Source organism: Lytechinus pictus, chromosome 3 (assembly GCF_037042905.1).
Source record: "Lytechinus pictus isolate F3 Inbred chromosome 3, Lp3.0, whole genome shotgun sequence".
Taxonomy (NCBI): Eukaryota; Metazoa; Echinodermata; class Echinoidea; order Temnopleuroida; family Toxopneustidae; genus Lytechinus; species Lytechinus pictus.
In genome coordinates, this window is record NC_087247.1 from 38,253,606 (window position 1) to 38,273,693 (window position 20,088).

The 20,088-nt window shown below is 35.7% G+C and overlaps 1 protein-coding gene across 1 annotated transcript; it reads right to left on the bottom strand.

Annotated features, from left to right (window-relative positions):
* Positions 1-323: 323 nt before the first annotated feature.
* LOC129256334 (uncharacterized) lies at positions 324-9,880 on the bottom strand. Its single transcript, XM_054894572.2, has 9 exons — positions 9,697-9,880; positions 9,042-9,160; positions 7,984-8,042; positions 6,925-7,091; positions 6,377-6,542; positions 5,343-5,404; positions 4,078-4,192; positions 3,147-3,499; positions 324-3,007 (listed from the first exon to the last, which is right to left on the bottom strand). Exons 1-9 carry the CDS (start codon positions 9,878-9,880, stop codon positions 2,730-2,732), a joined length of 1,503 nt encoding a protein of 500 aa, XP_054750547.2. The 3' UTR covers positions 324-2,729.
* Positions 9,881-20,088: the final 10,208 nt, after the last annotated feature.

The following is a 20,088-nucleotide window of genomic DNA, read 5'->3' on the forward strand; positions in this document are numbered from 1 at the left end:
CACCACCATCATCATCATTGCCACCACCATCATCGTCATCATCATTGCCACCGCCATCATCATCATCATCAATTCATCATCATCATCATCATCATCATCATCATCATCACCATCATCTTCTTCGTATTTTTCTTCATCATCATCTTAATCATATTTCATCATTATATTTAATCATTACCACCACCACCACCACCATCATCATCATCATCACCATCTTCATCGTCAACATCATCACCATCATTATTACGTAAATTGGCATCAATTCTGTTTTACCGGTAATTTGGAAAATAATAACACCATAACATGATTTATCTTGCAAGGTATGACTTGGTATAAATGGCTTCCATCAATCTCTTTATTTCCGTTATGCCCTCTAAAATCTTCATTCCAACATCAGATTGAAATTTGAAAATCAAGCAGCAATATCATAACTACAGTACATTTTACTCAAAATTTCAAAAATGAAAATCTCTTAATTTGGGCAGAAATGAATTTGCACTGAATTCTTAAAAAATGTTCATAACATCTACGATTAAAAAACACAGACTTGACACTTAGTAGAATTGACGTGATGGAACACTCTCTAAATCCAAATGTTCTTGTGATCTAAGTCCATCAAGCAATCACTTTCTACACTAATATTTTGTTAAAAAAATGAACAGAATAGCCATCAAGAAATATTTTCAGCTCTCTTTCTAATTTTTCTCATATTTTTAGGGGGATACAGTTATACCAAAAATATGCAAAGGCATGTTTCTGCAACATTATATAAGATGAAATTCTGTTTTCTCCTTTATTTCGCAATTTATTCTTACAATGGATCAAAATTTTCTTCCGTTTAAGAACTGAAGAAAGCAACTTGCCTATCCAAATTGCCAATTCATATCAATTATTGACAAAATGTATTAAAGGTCAAGTCCACCCCAACAAACACACGCCCTTTAACAACAGATACACTTTACAATAACAATGCTAACGATCAAACATTATTATGACAAATGGAAACAAGATTACACGCTAACATGGTTAGTATGGAAAGAAAAGGAGCACATGAACATATATGCGTTTTTGCATATAGTGCATGTATCTACGAAAATGTAGAATATATACATATAAACTTTAAAAACACATAGGGTATAATACAATACACATGAGTGATGGTACTGATTATACAACAAGTGAGCATAAACTAGCAGGCCTATTAACAGCTCGGCAAACTATCACACACACAATGACATACAACAAAACATAATTATCAAGTCTTTGGCTACACGATTAAAATAATACTAAATAATGGTTTCAAACATATGATATTGGTTGATTGTGATACTACTTTATAGTGGCTAAATTCGAAGGTATCATGCGGAAGACTTTGAAAAATCCACTTGCATTCATCAATTCGTGATGTCGAGTGTTTCAAACTATTCTTCTTCTTCATCATTAATATTATCATGCGAAGATGATATTCATTTAAAATTTCCTTTTTCATACTTACAAAATATGCCTTTCCACAAGACGTCAACGCAATTTATTTCAATGATATGCCGTTATTATTGGAACAAGGCGGTTCACGAAACAGGAGTCTCGCCTGATTTCGCGATCAATAAAATATGCAATATGATTTTTTGACCCTTTGATGTCATTTTACCTAATCATCCTCAAGAACACACGTGTGGTAATACCCAAAGATCATTTGAACCGAGTATGAACACAACTGATGAAGATATATTAAAATAAATGAGAGCAAGTTGAACAAAAACTTGAAAAACATGGACATGACCTCATATCATTTGACCTTTTGACCCCTAGATGACCTTTGACCCCATCATCCTCATGAGCACACATGTGGTATTACCCAAGAATCATTTGTGTACCAAGTGCAAACACAGTTGATGCTGAAATTAAAAAATAAGTGCAATTTTAACAAAAGCTTGACCTTCTGACCCTATCATCCTCAACAACGCACATAAATATTACCCGAGGATCATTTGTACCAAGTGTGAACATAACTGATGCAGAAATAAAGAAATGAGAACAAGTTGCACAAAAAACTTTAAAAAGGAGATGAACATGACCTCATAATCATGTGACATTTTGCCTCCCTAGATGAACTTTGTCCCCATTATCCTGGGATACTTGATCATGGACACAGATGTGGTATTTTCCAAGTCATGTTTACCAAGTGTGAACATAAATGATGTAGAAATAATAAATGAGAGCAAGTTGAACAAAAACTTTTTCGAACAGACCAACACACTAACGGACTAACAGACCAACAGGAATAGTGTTTACTAGGCCTGTGCTGAACTCCGTTCAGGCGAGATAACTAGGTCTCTGCCGAACTTCGTTCAGGCGAGACAAAAATGGTCATACTGATTTAACATGTGCGTTTACAACAATAAAAAAGTGTTTAGGTCAGGTTACACTAATCTGTCAGTGCTGTAATCATACCATTAATAATGACAGTGACATACAGCAATAAGACAGAAACAATCATCTGTACTGGATTTCGGGAACAAGTACTGTTCATTGTATTATTTCTTCGTTTGGAGAGGTCAGACACAATTCGGGTTATCTTCGGACGGACTTCGGCATACATGTAACTTACAGGGACAAGATGAAGGCAAACATAGTACAAGCGGAGTATACATTCATAAAAATACAATATTGTCTCTTTCAACAGATGAAGTTTATTCTCGGATCATCCCAAACAGAAGACTGATTAGGGGCTAAACTTTTAGTATTTTTCTTCCAGGGTAAGCATCTGAAATCACGTCATTACCCTCTACCAACTTTATCGGCTTCTCTGGGGGAGGTACCTCTATATTTCCCTCCTCATTTTCGACTGCTGGCTTTGGAGCGCTTTCTGTGGAAGGAATAGGGGACTGCTCGCCTTTACTGGTGGAAGGTGTGGCTTTGTCATTTTGAGAGGGGGGTGCAGGACTTTGCTGAGGTGGGGCTGGTGCTCGATCCTTCTTTGTTGAGGGATTCCTCGCTACTCCGTTAACTGAAAAGTAATCACAAAAGAGTGAAACACTTTAACTATATGGTATTATTCTTTTATGAAATGTGAAATTAGTGAAAGTAAAGAATACTTAGGGTAAAGAGTAAACTAATAGATAGAGCTTGATTAAAAATCAACTTACCTCCGGCAGTGCTTGTACTGGGTTCGGCATGATCGACTTCGGGTATCTTGCTCTCTGATGGTCGATCACTCAGGCGACGCGTATTCCCACTGACCACACCCACAGGAGACCCCGCCCCTCTGTAGCGCGTTGCCGAACCATGTGCCCTTAGTAGCTGTGCCTTGGCCAGTAGAAAAGAGTCATTGGTCTGCATGATCTTGTGGGCATGGCCTGCTTTAGGGGCAACACCATCCTTGTGCGATCGAGCGAGTAGGAAACTTTCGTCTGTCTGGGTCGCCATACCATCCAATTGAGATTTCTCATCCATTAACTCTAAAGCTACAACGTTCTCGATGCCAAACAGCTCTTCGGATCTAGACAAAATAGATAGCATCAAGAAGTGATTCGATATTCTGGCAACCAAATGCAATAAACTTTCGAAACAAGAACATTTGCAAGTTATAAAGATTATCTCTTCGAGGTTGATACGTACTATTGCGAAAAATCAATAATATTTCACAAGATTTAAGGGTTAAACCAAGAAATTGAGAGTGCTTTGCATGATTAAAAAAGTTCTTCCTGAAAAAATAACGAATTTTCAACCAACATAGATCTAACTTGTATTTTATTCATGGGGAGACATTGTGGCCGATTTTTTTGTTGCCTTATCACCAGGTGAAGTGGCCTTAAAATGCCATTTGGGAAGACATAGCCACTGCAGGTTCTCTACGCAGATTGCTTTTGATCCTTTGCTAGCTTCCAATGGCCATTCTTTTGTGGACTGTGAGCAGTCAGGTACAGCAAAATAAAGTTTTCTTTCCATATTTTCTGTTAAAAAACACTAATATAGCAAGGGTTCCCCCCATTATCCGTCTTAAAAGAAATGACAAAAATTTAAAATTTACAAATATTCTTGCCAGAAGTAAGACTTTTTTAAAGACTGGTACCGTACCTTCCAGTTCGGATGCGTTTCTTATTGAAGATGTTGATGCAAGTTGCCAGGATGATTGCTAGAACGATGATGCAAGCTATAACGCTAGCTGCGATGATCCCAACATAAAGATCAGCTGAAGGGAAATGAAGGGAAAGTAATGATTCATTAGTATTTGATTCAGCGCATGAAGAATGCAGACTCTTCAGTCTTATTAATTATATCATGAAAAATAAAGTATTTGCGAATTAGAACATGAAATTAAATAAAAATAAAATCTTTAAGAATTATTGATTCCAAGTTTGTTTGAACCCCCCCCCCCAGGAAATCCATCACCAAACAACCGAGTAGCTATTGTTTTCATGTTTTAATTTTGCGACGACACATGAGAGTAGTTACAGCAATTATGAATTCCATAAAATGCAACTTTTACATAAAAGTGCGAATGACTTTGTACCTGAACAATATCAGATAATGTATATATCATATACCTTTTCGGTTATAATTATGCAGATAAAAAAAAAATTATATGGAACTTATATTACATTACAATATGGCTGTGCTGCGTGTGACTTCAAATATAAAAACTAAGAATTCGTGAGCTATAATGGATTTCTTTAAACCTTCGTTTAATATACTTTAATATACTTTTGTACTTATTGAAATCAACTTGATTGTGGGTGGAATTCCTCTTTTACATATGGATCACCAAGGTTTTTTATTTAGTTGTATATTTAACTTAAAACAAATATAAGTCAAAGTGATACAGGCACACACAATACTTTTTACAATTTGCACATATAGATTACAGCGTATACATACCAAACTAATTTCATTTACAAAATTCAAGTGCGACATAGATACTACAGACAAAATCATGGTCTAATGTGGGGGTTCAGACAACATGTGTAAAATGTTCAAGGCAATTTTATAGACAAATGATTTAATCCCCCCAGATGACCATGAGGTAGTTATCTCAATATTTCAAATGAAATCAAAAGATCAAGTGGACTTTTGTTAATGGGGTTTTGAGAATTTCTGGGCAAGAATGACACCCTCGGCTGGTTGAAGCCAAGGACGTCATCACAATATCAACACAACACAAACAGTTCAGTTCAAAACAGAACACGTGAAAATAGAGATGATTCTAATTATATATTTTACAATAATTGCATGGATTTCTAATTAAAAGTGAAACGGATAACCGAAAAAAAAATTAACAGGTAAAAACATAATGAATCTATGAGGTGAACTAAAGAACAATGAAAGTGCATTCATACGTTTACCATCGCTCTCGTCTTTCCCTATCTCGTGGGTACATCGCGGACCAGTGAAACCTTCTTCGCAACTGCGGAAATAAAAAAAGAAAGGCACCATTATTGTTCTGCCATTAAACATTTGTACAATATTCTGTGATATTTATATGACATGTTAATGAGATGACAACAATTGAACGGGTGTGATATACTTTGTCATTCCTATGTAACGAAAGTTTCATCTAAGACTCACAATTTGTGTAAGAAAGTCGAATACTAGCAGTTTGTAAAGGAATAATTTACTGTGCAAATTGTAAAGGAATAATTTACTTTGCAAATTCTACATGTATGTGAACAATTTTAATTGTCTGTATTTTTTACCACATATGTTGCAATCAATAACCCGTAAAGCATGTGTAATTCAGTTTTTTACTGCGATATATGTCTATTGAATGAATGAATGATCTGTGACTGTTATACACAATGCTAAGAACCATTAATCATCATCACCGTCATCATCAGGAGCAGCAGCATTATCATCATCATCTTCACCATCACCATCACTAAAATCACAATCCTCAACAACATCAGCGATTCAGCATCAAATTGTTATTGTCATTATCATTATCGTCATCACCATCACCAGGATTTTCCAAGGGGGGGGGGCACATTTTCAAGGGGAAAATGTGACAGCAAAAAAAAAAAGGGTTTTAACCCAAAATTAAGGACATTTTGTACACGATAAAGTTTGACAAGCAAAAAAAAAGTTTTTACTTTCAATGAGGGGGGGGGGACACACTTCTGTTTTAAAGGCATTTTACATTACACATTTTAATTGTACCTGTAAAAGGGAGGGGGGCACGGCCCGGCTTTGCCCCCCCCTGGATTCGCCAGTGATCATCATCATCATCACCACCATCATCATTATAATAATCATAATCATCACCATCATCATCATCATCATCAAATAAATGAATATGATAGTGGTGAATCTATAATTACATGACTAAATTTATAAACACGGGTTCATTACATGTATGATATATACAATATTCATCTCTTACTGGCAAGTGATGAAAGACTGTTGAGCAAATTTTTCACATCTTCCATGAAGACAATATTCAGTATTGTCAGCACAAACAGATGAGCAATCATTCCCTTCAGTGAAGCATTTCATATCGGGTTTGCAATGTGTGATGTCACATGCAGTATGTATCCTTTCATAAGATCCTTGAAAAAGATAAAACATATTCAGTTGAAAGAATATACATTTATGTGCAAATTTATAATGTTAATTTACATTTATTACAGATGTATTAATGTGTCAATGAATGAATGAATCAATTAATTAATCAATCAATCAATCGATGTACATGTATCTACCCACCAATTAATCTTTCTATATGTCTATCTATCAAAATGTAAATTTATAAGTATATCTATCCATATACCTCTTCTCCTTCATAATTATGGCCATTATCTATCAAATCCACCCGCACCCTCCTTTACTGTGATACTATTGAATATAGAATCCCTCATAGAACAATGACAAAAATGATTAGAACATAATGTTCGCTAAATGTTCTTTGATAGATTAAATAGAGGATCATACCTTTTACATTCAATACATAAAGCATTTCAACACGAAGGCTTCCAAGTGTTTGGTTCCGTTCAACTATCTCGTAAAGCACTTTGATTACCCCTCGTCTTTCTTCCAGAGTAATCCGCAACATAAAATCCAGTTTCACAGTTGCTGCCAAACAGTCACCTTCACATTCGCTATGAAGAGAACGGAGAAATTCATGTACTTTTGTAATATTAGACACTTTTTACGATAGGCCTACCGAACACTCAAAGACTAAAATATTAAAATATTGATTAAATACCCAGTGAAAAGCTACGTTTGAATCATTTTAATGAGATTAAAAAAGTTCTATAATTTTGTCCTATAAATGCATTTCGTGCATTCTTGAAACATGATACAGTAAGCTGCATTAGTCCAACCGTAACCGTCGGGTGTACGCAAAATTTTGACATTACGGAGTTTTCGATTAGCAACATACAGAGGATTCGAGAATAGAAAATGTATTGCCAAATGCCCACGAAATCTTTCTCGAAAATTGGTGAATCAAAACGGCGGTTAAGTCCCTGTTTCTGGACTAACGACATATTTGCAATTTTTCGTTAGCTCTGAAACTTAGGACGAAACTGCTGTTCCATTTCACCCATTGTCGACAAAGACCTCCGAGTTTTTCTTTGTCATTTGCCGGGCAAAGTTACTCCGTTCTTAATTCTTCCGCACGTCGCCGAGCAAAAACGTCCTCTTGGTGTGGTAGAACGCATTTTAAACATAAAATAGGATCGAGTTACATGTTGCTCTCATAATTAGTTATGCCTCCTTGAAGATTTATCATTACATCTGTAAAAAATAATATATCTAAAATATATAACTAATTTAGAATGTGTGACATCATTGGCTGTCCTATCTACAGATGGACCTTTGTGCACATAAAGCTGTTTGGTAAAATGAGCGAAACTTATGAATTTTCTTCTGATTCGTTCTCTGTTTGTTTTGTAACTAATGTTTATTTACATCAATTGCAATTCAATAAACATGCAAGAAATAGAATATTTAATGCATATTTCCATCAGTACTGCTTTGGGAGCTTACCTAAATGCAACGGATGATGTATTGTATTCTTCGACTTTCTCACTCAGAATTGGATTTATCTGTAAGAAAGGGTATTTCATGGTTAAAGGACAAGTCCACCCCAACAAAAACTTGATTTGAATAAAAAGAGAAAAATTCAACGAGCACAACACTGAAAATTTCATCAAAATCGGATGTAAAATAAGAAAGTTATGACATTTTAAAGTTTCGCTTCATTTCACAAAACAGTTATATGCGCATCCCTGTCGGTATGCAAATGAGGGAACCGATGACATCACTCACTCACTATTTCTTTTGTATTTTATTATATGAAATATGAAATATTTTGATTTTCTCGTCATTGTCATATGAAATGAAGTTTCATTCCTCCCTGAACACCTAGAATTCCATTATTTTAACATTTTGTGGTTCAGGCAATGAGGTCCTAATCGTCAAATTTGTAAAAATTGAAATATTGTATAATTCAAACAATAAAAAACAAAAGGAATAGTGAGTGAGTGACATCATCGACTCTCTAATTTGGATGTAACTGGCTCGTTCATATTACTATTTTGTTAAAAATAAGCGAAACTTTGAAATGTCATAACTTTCTTATTTTACATCCGATTTTGATGAAATTTTTAGCATTGTGCTTGTCTGATTTTTCTCTATTGATTCAAATCAACATTTTTCTGAGGTGGACTTGACCTTTAAAGAAACAGATTCAAGTTATTGTTCGATCTACTTCTCCAAAATAAACAACCAAGCTCATTCACTGTAAACCTAAATTATAAAGGGCCACTGTAAATACTCACTATTCGCTTAATCGCTTAAAAATTTAGCCAATTGCAGCACCCATAACTCCCTGCCTTCTTTAATCCCCGACATCATTAAGAAGTGTCCCAGAATATCTTTTACTATTTAATCAAATTATTTTCATATAATTTTTGTATAATGACATTATAAAATTATTATTAGTGTTATTATTGTTTATTATGCCTGCTATAATAATAATAAATAATTATTAGTATAATATTATCATATCAATAATAATAAAAGGAAGATTTAGGATCACTTACAGCATTCTTTATATCTGTTCTCAACGTCCCGTCAATATCACCGTTCGACTTTCCTGGCAATGTAAATTTGACTTTGATGAAATTATAAACACCTTGTCTCTCCTCGTCTCCTTCTTTATCTAAAGATTGAATAAAACATCATGTTGACAATAATAAGTATTATTAAGAATGATAAAAAGTTAAGGTTCGATATAACAATATGACATCATGAAAAGGCAAGGGATGTGCCAGAGGATGGGCACGGAGCGCATTTGACCCCTGTGAACTACTATGAAGTAATGGTGAAAAGGCCAGAGAAAGAAAAAGAGGATAAGGGAGAAAGAAATATTTTAAAAAAAGAGTAACTTTGTAATGCCACTCAAAAACCACTGGCGGCGCCCTTGCTAAAAAATGAAAACATGGGAACTTTTCAGAAAGAAAAGGAAAAAACGTAAAAAGATAACAATGAGAATTTAAATTAGAGTGGGCTTAGATCGACGAGGATAATCAAAAGGCATACAATGTCAGCTGATGGTAAATAAAAGACGTTTAAATATCACATAAAAAGATAAAAATCATGATTAAATAGATATAAATAAATTCTTCAGATGGATTTTCCCTTCTTTAATTAAAAAAAATATTTCCCGCTCTTTTGAGTACAATCATATCAACAAACCTGGTGAGAAAGTATTTTCTGTTGTCATAGTAACCGTCTCATCATCGTTGGGTGATGTGGTGACTTCCTCCGTAAACCTCTCCTCTGCTCCTAAGTACGTCACCTCACTGATGTCTGTTGTAAACTCGGTGGGAGGATCCTGAGTAGTAGGTACTAGTGCGAGGGGAGTGGGGTTATAGAGCATAAAGAAAGTTTGGTTGCAAAATTATTGATTATTGTTCAGATTATGGATTCGTATCAGGTAAAGTGAAATATATATATATAATGAAAGACATGTAGGAAAGATGTGATCGAAAATCTCATATAGACTGAGTAATAATTTCAAGGTCTGATAAGTTTAAATAGTAGATTTCAATTAAAAAAATCCTCCCATCTTGTGGATATCCACTACTCGCAGCACACAATTTTTATCAATTCTTATTAAACACTTTTAAAATAATGAACATAATATATATTTTGATGAAAGTTCATTGGCGTGAAATAGCATTTGACTTTGATACAGTTTACCCGAAATACTCTCATCCACTGGCTAATAACTAATAGGCTGATCCAAGTTTCACAAAATAGTGACTTACAATTTCAAAATTAGTATCTTGAAAATAAAATTCTCAAATTTTGTTAATTTTTTGACGAGAATCATACAACAAAGGCAAGGTTCATTGACCCCAAATGATCTGGAAATCATGTCAAATGTACTTGATTACCATTCTATCTCAGTTTCATGATAAAGACTTTCAAAATAATATGACGTCATTCCAAAAACTTAACCGTGGCTGAGATTTGATGCTGACGGCGCCACCGTCGGAAAAGCGGCGCGTGTAGGCCTGGCCCTATACTCTCTCCTGCTATCCAAGCAATACAATAAATAGCAAATAAGTAGCAAAATATTCTCATCTATATAAAATTCGAATCAAATTTTCACACAGATTCAATGGTTGAAAAGTGATGTACCGGTCAATATAATTCGGATAACATTGAAAATATACCGAGATGATAGTCCGACCTGATTCATAATTGATTTTATACCAAAAGATTTGACAGGCTTGAACCCATTTGAGATAAGTTTATTATGCTATCATACATATTAAAAGATGCACTTTTTCTGACGCCGGTCTTTCAACTTTCCATTGTTCTTACAAAAAAAATACTTTAATAACAAAAAAAGAGAAAATTTTAGCTCATACGTGTAGACCTGTCTCTTATTTTATTTTTCAATGTCTTCACATTTTGAGGGCTCCCTACATTTCCTTAGCCAGGGGCACAAAAAAGAAGAAAACTCTGGATTAGTTGAATTCTTACGTAGCCGTACCTACAAATCAATGTCATTGTTTACACCAAATCCAAACAAATCTAAAAGCTTTCAAGTATTTCAAGGTTTGTCTGAGTAAAAGTCGCGACCTGCTTTGGGTTTGATGGATCATGTACAATACGTCTATTCTTATAAACTCAGACCCATTTCTCATGGTTGATATATTATTTTACACCGATCTTCCTCATAATATATTATCCTCAAAGGACAAACGCACCTACAGAAAGTTTATTTGAACTACTACTACTTCTACTTCTTAGATAAACGTGATATTTTGCAGCACCACTATCGGCTTCTGTTTCCCCTCTCTAACTACCTTTATTTCAAACTGCTCTATTTTAAAAACAAAATTAGGCATAATTTTTTTCAGTTTTGACTGATCATGTGAACATATCCCTCTCCACATGTATCGTACCATGCAGGAGACGGTTTGTATTCTATACAGTGTGACCGTACTGTGGTGGTGTAACGCCATACACTAGCCAATAATCCTAAAGATTGTCAAGATCGAGACCGGCTTGTTATAGGAAGGAGGTCAAGAAAGGTCATCTATCTTGAAGTCAAAGGTCAAAACACCGCTCCCATGCCCCGGGCTTGGTATAAACACAGCATCAAAGCAACTACGAATCCGAACAAACCAATTAGGCGCCCTCACTCAAAAGCGGACGTAAATTACTCGTCAAGTTGGTTTTCTTGAAAGAAGAAATTATCAAATTATCTATAGGTCTATAGCAAAAATTATTAAAATCCTTTTACAAAGAATAACAATGTTTCATTTCTGCGGAAAAAGATCAAACATCAGCACTCTCATCACATGATCAGCATTACTAATTTGGTATAGTTGGTACGCCATGGGCCCATTGCTCACACAGCACACCAAGGATTTATCATATCAAATTGACAACATACAATCTCCAAGTTATACGAACGAAGTATTTTCGACAGTAGGCATGGTAGGTCTAAATGACGGAAATATATATTCTTTTAAATACATGTAATTATATAACTCTCGTCATTCTATAATAAATATGGTGACGGTGCCTTGTGCATCCAAAGCTGATGAATATAGCTCCATCTACCAATGTACATAACTGTGAGAGAAAGAAAGAGAGGGAGAGAGAAAAAAAGAGAGGGAGAGAGAGAAGGAATGAAAGAAAAAAGAAAAAGAGACAGAATGGGGGGGGGGGGCAAAAAGTGGAAGAGGACTGGTGGGGAAGGATAGAAACATGTTATATGAGATAAGAGGTAAAAACCCGCATACTCTGCACCTCCTTTAATTATGTTTGACGCCTGATATCTCAATTTTAAACATCCTTGTTGAATTAAATGCAAATATCTGGATATTCTTCCTCAAAATTGATTGGAAACCTCCCCTTCACTGCGTCAACACCTTACTGGCAATCATATTAGGACATGCTAAACTGCGTAATGTAAGACCCCAAGTCGTGTTCGGTTACCACGCAAATTTACACGAAGCGGCAGGAAATTCGTCGATGAGAAAGGTGTCGAAAAAATCCGAGAAGAGTACGAAATTCACCCAAAAGACGGCTAAACGAAATTGTGTTTCGTAAAGGAAGTCGCGCTTGGGTGTAACAGATTCCGTCGAATGTCATGAATAAAGTAATCATTATAGGGGAAACTGGTAATAACGCTGATTTATATAAATTGTACTGTTTTATACTATCAAGAAATTTGAAGAAGCTGTCGAAACCCGGACAAAAAGAAATAATGCACCTGCAATCTCGATTATTTTTTTAAATGCCTTATGTCATGGACCTAGCGACGAGCTAGTAATGGAGATGAAATATTACTACTACATTATCAATGGTACAGGTATACCAAAGCCCTGATCACACCAAGGAAAAGTAACTGTTCCCTGGTCACACTATATTATTCCAAACAAATTCATACCATTCGATCCCGCACCAATAAAAAATAACGCATTATTTCTGACCATGGAGATACATCTCCATGAACAGAATTAGGTGTTTGTGTGACTGATTTAGTGATGTCATAACTGGTGGCAACTCAACGGCAACTCGATTGCAATGTTGCACCTCACAGATGCAACATATAGGGAGCTTCTTTTTTTTTTTGGGGGGGGGGGGCGGGCGCCAATGTGCACCGCAGATAGCTGTAGCCTACATTTCGCACCCTTTAGAGCGCAGGTAAATGCAGGAAAAATATAAATTGGCTCCCTTCGAACGCAAAAAATATAATCCCCAAAACGGGTGCAATGAAATAGAATAAAATGGTAACTTTTTTCACAAGTTTTTTATAACTTTCAAGATGCAAAAATGGTGGTCGTGGATAAAATGCTTGGATTTATTATCAGTCACTTTCATGTGATCTTGCCCCATATCAAACTACCATGACACCACCCCAGTGTTTATATCGTTTTCTTTTTTTGGGGGTATTTTTTATGATCATCCTATAGTCGACACTTCGAGTGTAAAAATTATGTTGCAAAACAGCGAAGGTGGTTTCTTCTCGATATCGTGCTAAAATAGGCAAGAGTCATGTGTGATTAAAAGGCCTTTCTATTCCTCCCCGAGGGAATTGAGAAATTGCTCAAGATAGTAATAATCAATAATTATAATCATAGTCGGTCTCACAGGTTTCAATTTACTATGCAAATTATGAAAGGTACGGAGTCAACGAATGGAGATGGAAAATGATCCGACAAGGATATCGTCACCATGGTGTTATGTAAAGCATATAGATAATAACCAGCTATTTTAGGATATGAGTAAGTTAGGATGTTGAAGATTGGAGGGAAAGAGGAAAACAAGAATGCATCTCGAAGTCTTGTATCCTTCTATCCTGATAGGGTACACTCTAAAAACACTGAGTAAAATGTTACCCAATATTGGGTAGAAAGGGAACATGCATGTTTACTGGGTATCTTTTAACGCCATATTGGGCTTTCTTTTTACACAGCCAACATGCATGTTCCCATTTTACCCAATATTGGGTAAACCTTTTTTTTAATGTAGAGACGCGGGTTGAGCTGGATTATTCATAATTACATTAATATTGGGCCTAAAGTTTTTTTTTCTAAGTAGAAAGGAGCGGGAAACTTAGCCATACTCTTGATATCACTTGTAATGAGAAAACGAGGTATGAAAGGTGAGGAGGGGGAATTTGGATTAAAAAAAACATCAAAATAAGAATGGAGGAGGTTACGAGGCAATATCAAGTGAATTCTCTTCCACTGAAGAAGATTATTATAGAAGATGACAATGGAGTAGAAATGAAAGGAGTGATGGGAAGAATACAAAATTGATAAGGATGAGGAAGACGAAAGGGAGCGAGGAGAAAGATCAAAGGGGTAAAAGAGGGAAGGGGGACCTTAATGGGGGATTAATGATTAGGGGGGAGAATAGATGAGAAGAAAGAGAGTGAAGAGAAGAAACACAAGAAGAGGAGCCAGCTCACCCAGTGGTAGGGAGCAGAAGTGATGGGTAGAAACAAGGAAAGGATAACTTGAGCAAAAGAGGTAGAAGTAGAAGTGAACGGGAAAATTCTTCTCACAGGTGATAGAGAGGGGAGGATAAACGGAAGGAGAACTGACAAAGCTTTTCTTTTCTTTCCCTCTCCCTTTCTTTCCGTCATTTTTCTTGCTTTGACGGAAAGAAAGAAAAAAAAGAGAGAGGGAGAAAAAAAGAAAAGCTTTGCCAGTGGACGAAAGAAAGAAAAAGTGCGTAAACATAAGAATAAAAACAGATCATACTATGAAGGAAGAAGATGATGGCATGAAGGAGGAGAAAGGTAGTTTGCATTCTAGGAGGAGACACCATTTGCGATAATTAAAACCATTCCTGAGTCTCCAGTTCTCGTTATAACCAACTGGACACAAATCTGTCTCGAATTAATTGGTGTACTCGCTTTGGTATTAGTTGCAATCATTATAATGACCGCAGGGGCACTGCCAAAGAAAATCCTTGCAAACAGCAAAGACATGCCAGTTGTTCATAGAATTACGATAACTCATAAAACAATTCCGCTTTGGCTTCAACATAGACTGAAAATTGAAATATGATAACATCAATATATGACAGCATTTCTATTTTCTTAAAATAATTTATCAATCATTATTTGTCAGTGAGCATTATAATTAGTGCTGGTAATGGAAACTGAACCAGCATCAATAACAGGATCGTTTCTTTGTTTTCATTTTCACATGCAAGATCGAGAGCCTTTTTCAGAATGACGTCTTTAACGTTTACATTACAATTCGAATAAGTGGTATTATGCACACGACCAAATCATCTCTTCTCAATCAACGCTGTTCTAGTTTTTAGGCGATTTGTTATAACGCACAGTACAGAAAATACGAAAGTTAAGTAGTTCACAATATCCGTGTATATAATTTTATTTGAAAATACTAAAATATATTAGCAGCACGTCTTCAAGCCGTATCTAAATTGACAACTATCGCCATTAGAAAGGAATAAAACATCGATCTCTTCCGTTTGATGCACCTGCTCAAAAATGTTAGTCCCTTACTGGTAATTATGTGTAAAGGCCTACTATCAGTGTATTGAATGATATTCTACCAATCTGTATACAGTGCGTCCCAAAAAAACTATACACTTTTGAAATGGCTGCCAAATAAAAAAATGTAGCACTTTGGGGGAAAAGACTTACATATATGGAAAGCCAATAAAGTCAACTTTGAAATAACACCAAAAAGTTGGAAAACTATTCATGCTTGAGCGAGCACTGCCCACTGAAACAAAGGGTATGAAAATTAGGGTGGGCTGGAATTAGCCTTCCAACTTATGTCAGTTTTTGAGAGGCAAATCCTTTCGAACTTGCAAAGTTAAGGGCGTTGTGATAAATTAATGATCAACCGTGACCAGTTTTGGTTGCTTAAGCAATTTTTTTAAATTATTAAATTGAACTTTAATGCATGAGTGAACATAAATTACACTTTTTGGGCAGCACTTCAACTTTATCATTTGGATCTCTTTTGGGGCAGCATTTCAACTTTATCATGTGGATATCAGCAATGTGTTCATGGGAGTCGGAAGAATAGGGGGTGAGATAGGACTTAAGTGGGAGAAGTAGGTTGATGGAACAAGGGTCAACAGAACATTCAGCCCCCGCCCCCTCCCTCTTTCCCGCCCTCCCCTCCTGTTGAGAGACTGATGGCTATTGTCATGTACACGTGAAGTCCAGAGCAGAATGTTGATTTAATGATTAATTCTGAATTGGGGCATAAACTTTTTCCTATCAATCATTTAATCAACAATTCATCAGTAAATCAACTCATTCAATGTGCAATGTGACCAATCAAACATTCGTTTTTTTTCAATAAATTACTTCATTAATCACCATAATCATTAAATTTCTTGGTAATCATTAAATAAAAAAAAACTGACCATCAGCCACCGGTCACTTGGCAGTTAAGTTTTGAATAGGCTACAATCCAGGAAATGAGACAGAGAAAGAGAGAGAGAGGGGGGGGCTGGGAAATGGAGGTGGAGAGGGGAGGGTACATATGACTTTTAATTTGTAAAAGGACAAAATGAAGAGGAATGCCCTTTTAACCAAGTCTTAGCAAGTTAGCATAGCTCGGCCTGTTGCTTGTAACATGTACCATCACATTAATCTGACTATCACGAATACACTTCTGATGCCCACAAGATGAATATGCTACACTAAAATTACAATTCCTGTTCACTCATGCATAACATTTCAATTTAGTAACTCATGAAATTTGCCTAAGAAACCAAACCTTATCTCACTCATAAATAGCAGAACACCCTTAGCTTTGTAAGTTTCAAAGGACTAACCTCTCAAAAAAACTGTAAGGCTAATTCCTGCCCAAGCTTAGTCTCTCAAGAAGTGGGGGAGGGGGTAGAGATGGAGGGAGGGATTGCTAAATGTTCTGTTGACCTCTATACCATCAACGTACTTCACCTACCTACATGTAAGTCATATTACCCCCCCCCCCTCTTCTGACTGTCATGAACACATTGTTGAGATCCACATGATAAAGACAAAATGCTGCACTAAAAATTGCAATTCATGATCACTCATGCATTACATTTCAATTTAATAATGCATTACATTTTCACAAACAACAATCTGATCACATCTGATCTTTTATTCACCAAATAACCTTCAACTTTGCAAGTATCAAACAAAAAAACCTGAAAGAAATTGGAAGGCTAATTCCGGCCCACCCTAATTTTCATACCCTTTGTTTCAGTGGGCAGTTCTCGCTCAAGCATGAATAGTTTTTCACCTTTTTGGTGTCATTTGAAAGTTGACTATATTGGCTTTCCATATCTATAAGTCTTTTCCCCCAAAGTGCTAAATCTTTTATTTGGCAGCCATTTCAAAAGTGTATAGTTTTTTTTGGGACGCACTGTAGTTGAAACAAAATGTTATGTCATATAAGAAGTTCAAAAGGCGTAGAATAAAAACCTTAGCTTAACCCCACCCATTCTTCGATATATCAAACGAAGCTGTGATTATCTTCATTTGTGAAGTGATGTAGAACCTACATTTCTATGTTTAATGAAGTCAAACTCTTGCATAATTATCCTTAACCGTAATATTACTAAATTAATTGTATTTTTACATTCGTGAGCAATGGCATGGAACTACCCCCCCCCCCCACACACACACACAAAAAAACGCTTTCGTATATGTTCCCACCATTATCTTTCACCGTGGAGCTCTCGAGACACAATTCGCCTTATTTACTCGTTACCTCTCTTGCTATCTTACTCGAGACGTGCTCATTTTTCTCTACATGACACACGTCTTCTATTTCAATATAAACAAGAAAACTTATTATAATAATCGCAAACAGATCCATCCGTCATTTAATGACATCTGAGATCACGTCGATTTCATCTGACCCCGGGTCATTTGAGGTCAAGTTAGCTGAATTAGAAACAGGTGGGTATACCGTATGTGGATTTGGAAAGGAACATTAAAAAGGAGATTCAATCAGATGTAAGATCTTATTTAGAGTTTTGTCGAAATTATTGGTTCAAGGGCACATAAATACATCAGACCAATTTCATTGTCCCCGAAGATGGCACTTTTAGTAATATTTGTCTATAGTTTTCTTTATGACATGTTCCACGAGGCATCGAGTTGAACATAATTGAACATGATGGGCTATACTGAGAATGTATAAACTTAAAATTTAAATACAATCATAATGAATATATTTCAGATATCGTAGATTAAATTGCCTCTTTTCATTTCGTCTGAGATCTGGGAGACAATTGTCCCTTTATTTGGCGGTCGAAGGGTTAATTGCGAATGATGATGCATGAGTTAAATTGGTGCTCCCGACACAACAATCTCCACTTTCACCATTCATGATACTTGAGAAGAGAGAAACCTTGAGAAGAGTTAGAGATGGAAACAACACATTGGGGGGGGGGGGGGGGGGCTTGGGGACATTTCCCCCCAAATAAATTTACCACCAAAAAATAAAGAGAGATAAAGTGAAAGAAAAGAAAAAGAAAAAGAGGAGGGTGAAATTGTGATTTCAGGGTGATACTGTTTTCAGAGTCTATAACAGAATTTGATTTTTAAATCAAATTGTCAATATTTGCTAGCTCGTTTCGCTCGCAACTTTTTATAAATTTTCATAATTTTTATTTTATTTTACCTGATAGGCCATATCAAAATTTTTGGCTCATTCCACCACTTGATAGAAAGAGAGAAGAAAGAGGATTGGCTTAGAAATATAGATAAAGGGAGAAAGGAGAAAAATAATGCAAATAGAGCACATGAACAGAGACAGATTGGGAAATATATATACCTTTGAAATGAAATTTGTTTATTCGGTATAGACTGATTAAACTCCGTGTTTAAATATGTTTACTTTTATCATGGCTCTATACACTACATATTCGACATGCCTTCGCTGATCATGATCGTTAATTAGCTTCGATAATGATGTCATCACAGTATATCTCGTGTCAAGATAACAGACTATCTACATTGATGTGATAGTGGGTAGACGTTTTCACATACCCCGTTGTGCTCGCTCGTACAATCCTTCGTTAATTAACAACAACAGATATACACTCTTAAGATGTTGGGCAACATAATGCCCACAAACAATTGGTTACAAAATATCAAACTTTGGGTATTTTTTAACCAATTCTGTGTAGGTCAAACTTTGGGTATTTTTTAACCAATTCTGTGTAGGTAGTTTTAACCCAAAGCACACATCATTGGTTTCAAAGTACCCAGAATTTGATAAATTTTTAACCATTTTAAGAGTGTAATAGTATACCATATATAGACCATATAAAATATAGACCTACAGAAATTTTCTTGTTTAGTATAGATTCGGAGGATTTTTTTTTTCTTACACGTCAGATATTACTATAATTCTCCCTCTCCCTCAGTATCTTAATGTGACATTTACCTCACTCCAAATGCCACATTCACCACTTCATGAGAACTACAAAATTTGAAAAAGTTGCATTTTCAAATGTTGAAGATCAGGGACTCCATGATAACATTCGGTTTGATGAAACTTGTAGTGTTATGCTTGTTGATTTTCTATCTGTATTGGAATGAGATTGTGATGGCTGGACTTGACCCTCTTAAGTTCCTGGGGGTCAGATCTGACCTAATATGTATCATACCATGTACCTACTTACATGGACTTACAGACCTTACCCGAAACGGAGTGTTGCCACAATCAAATAGGTCCATGCCACGACAAACTGATTTCGGGGTGAATCCGCAGTATTGTAGTTCCTGCCTCCCTTGAATCTCCTTTTTTTTTAATTTGTGATATTATTTTGATGAAAGAATGTATGTCCTCCACGATTTGACGATTTACAGATAAATTTAACGGCAGGGCAACATGTAGTATGTAAATATTATATCTATGATATACCAATTCATAACTCTCTTGACAAATCAAGCATATAAAATACGAGGAAGTTTCCAAGAGTTTCAGGTTTGCTGGCGATGAAAATGAAATTGCTCCGTAACCATAATTATAACCTATTAACAATCATCCGAAATTCTGCGCCAATACGCCTTTGGCAAAATTGGCAAATATTGTGAAGTCTATCTTTCATTAA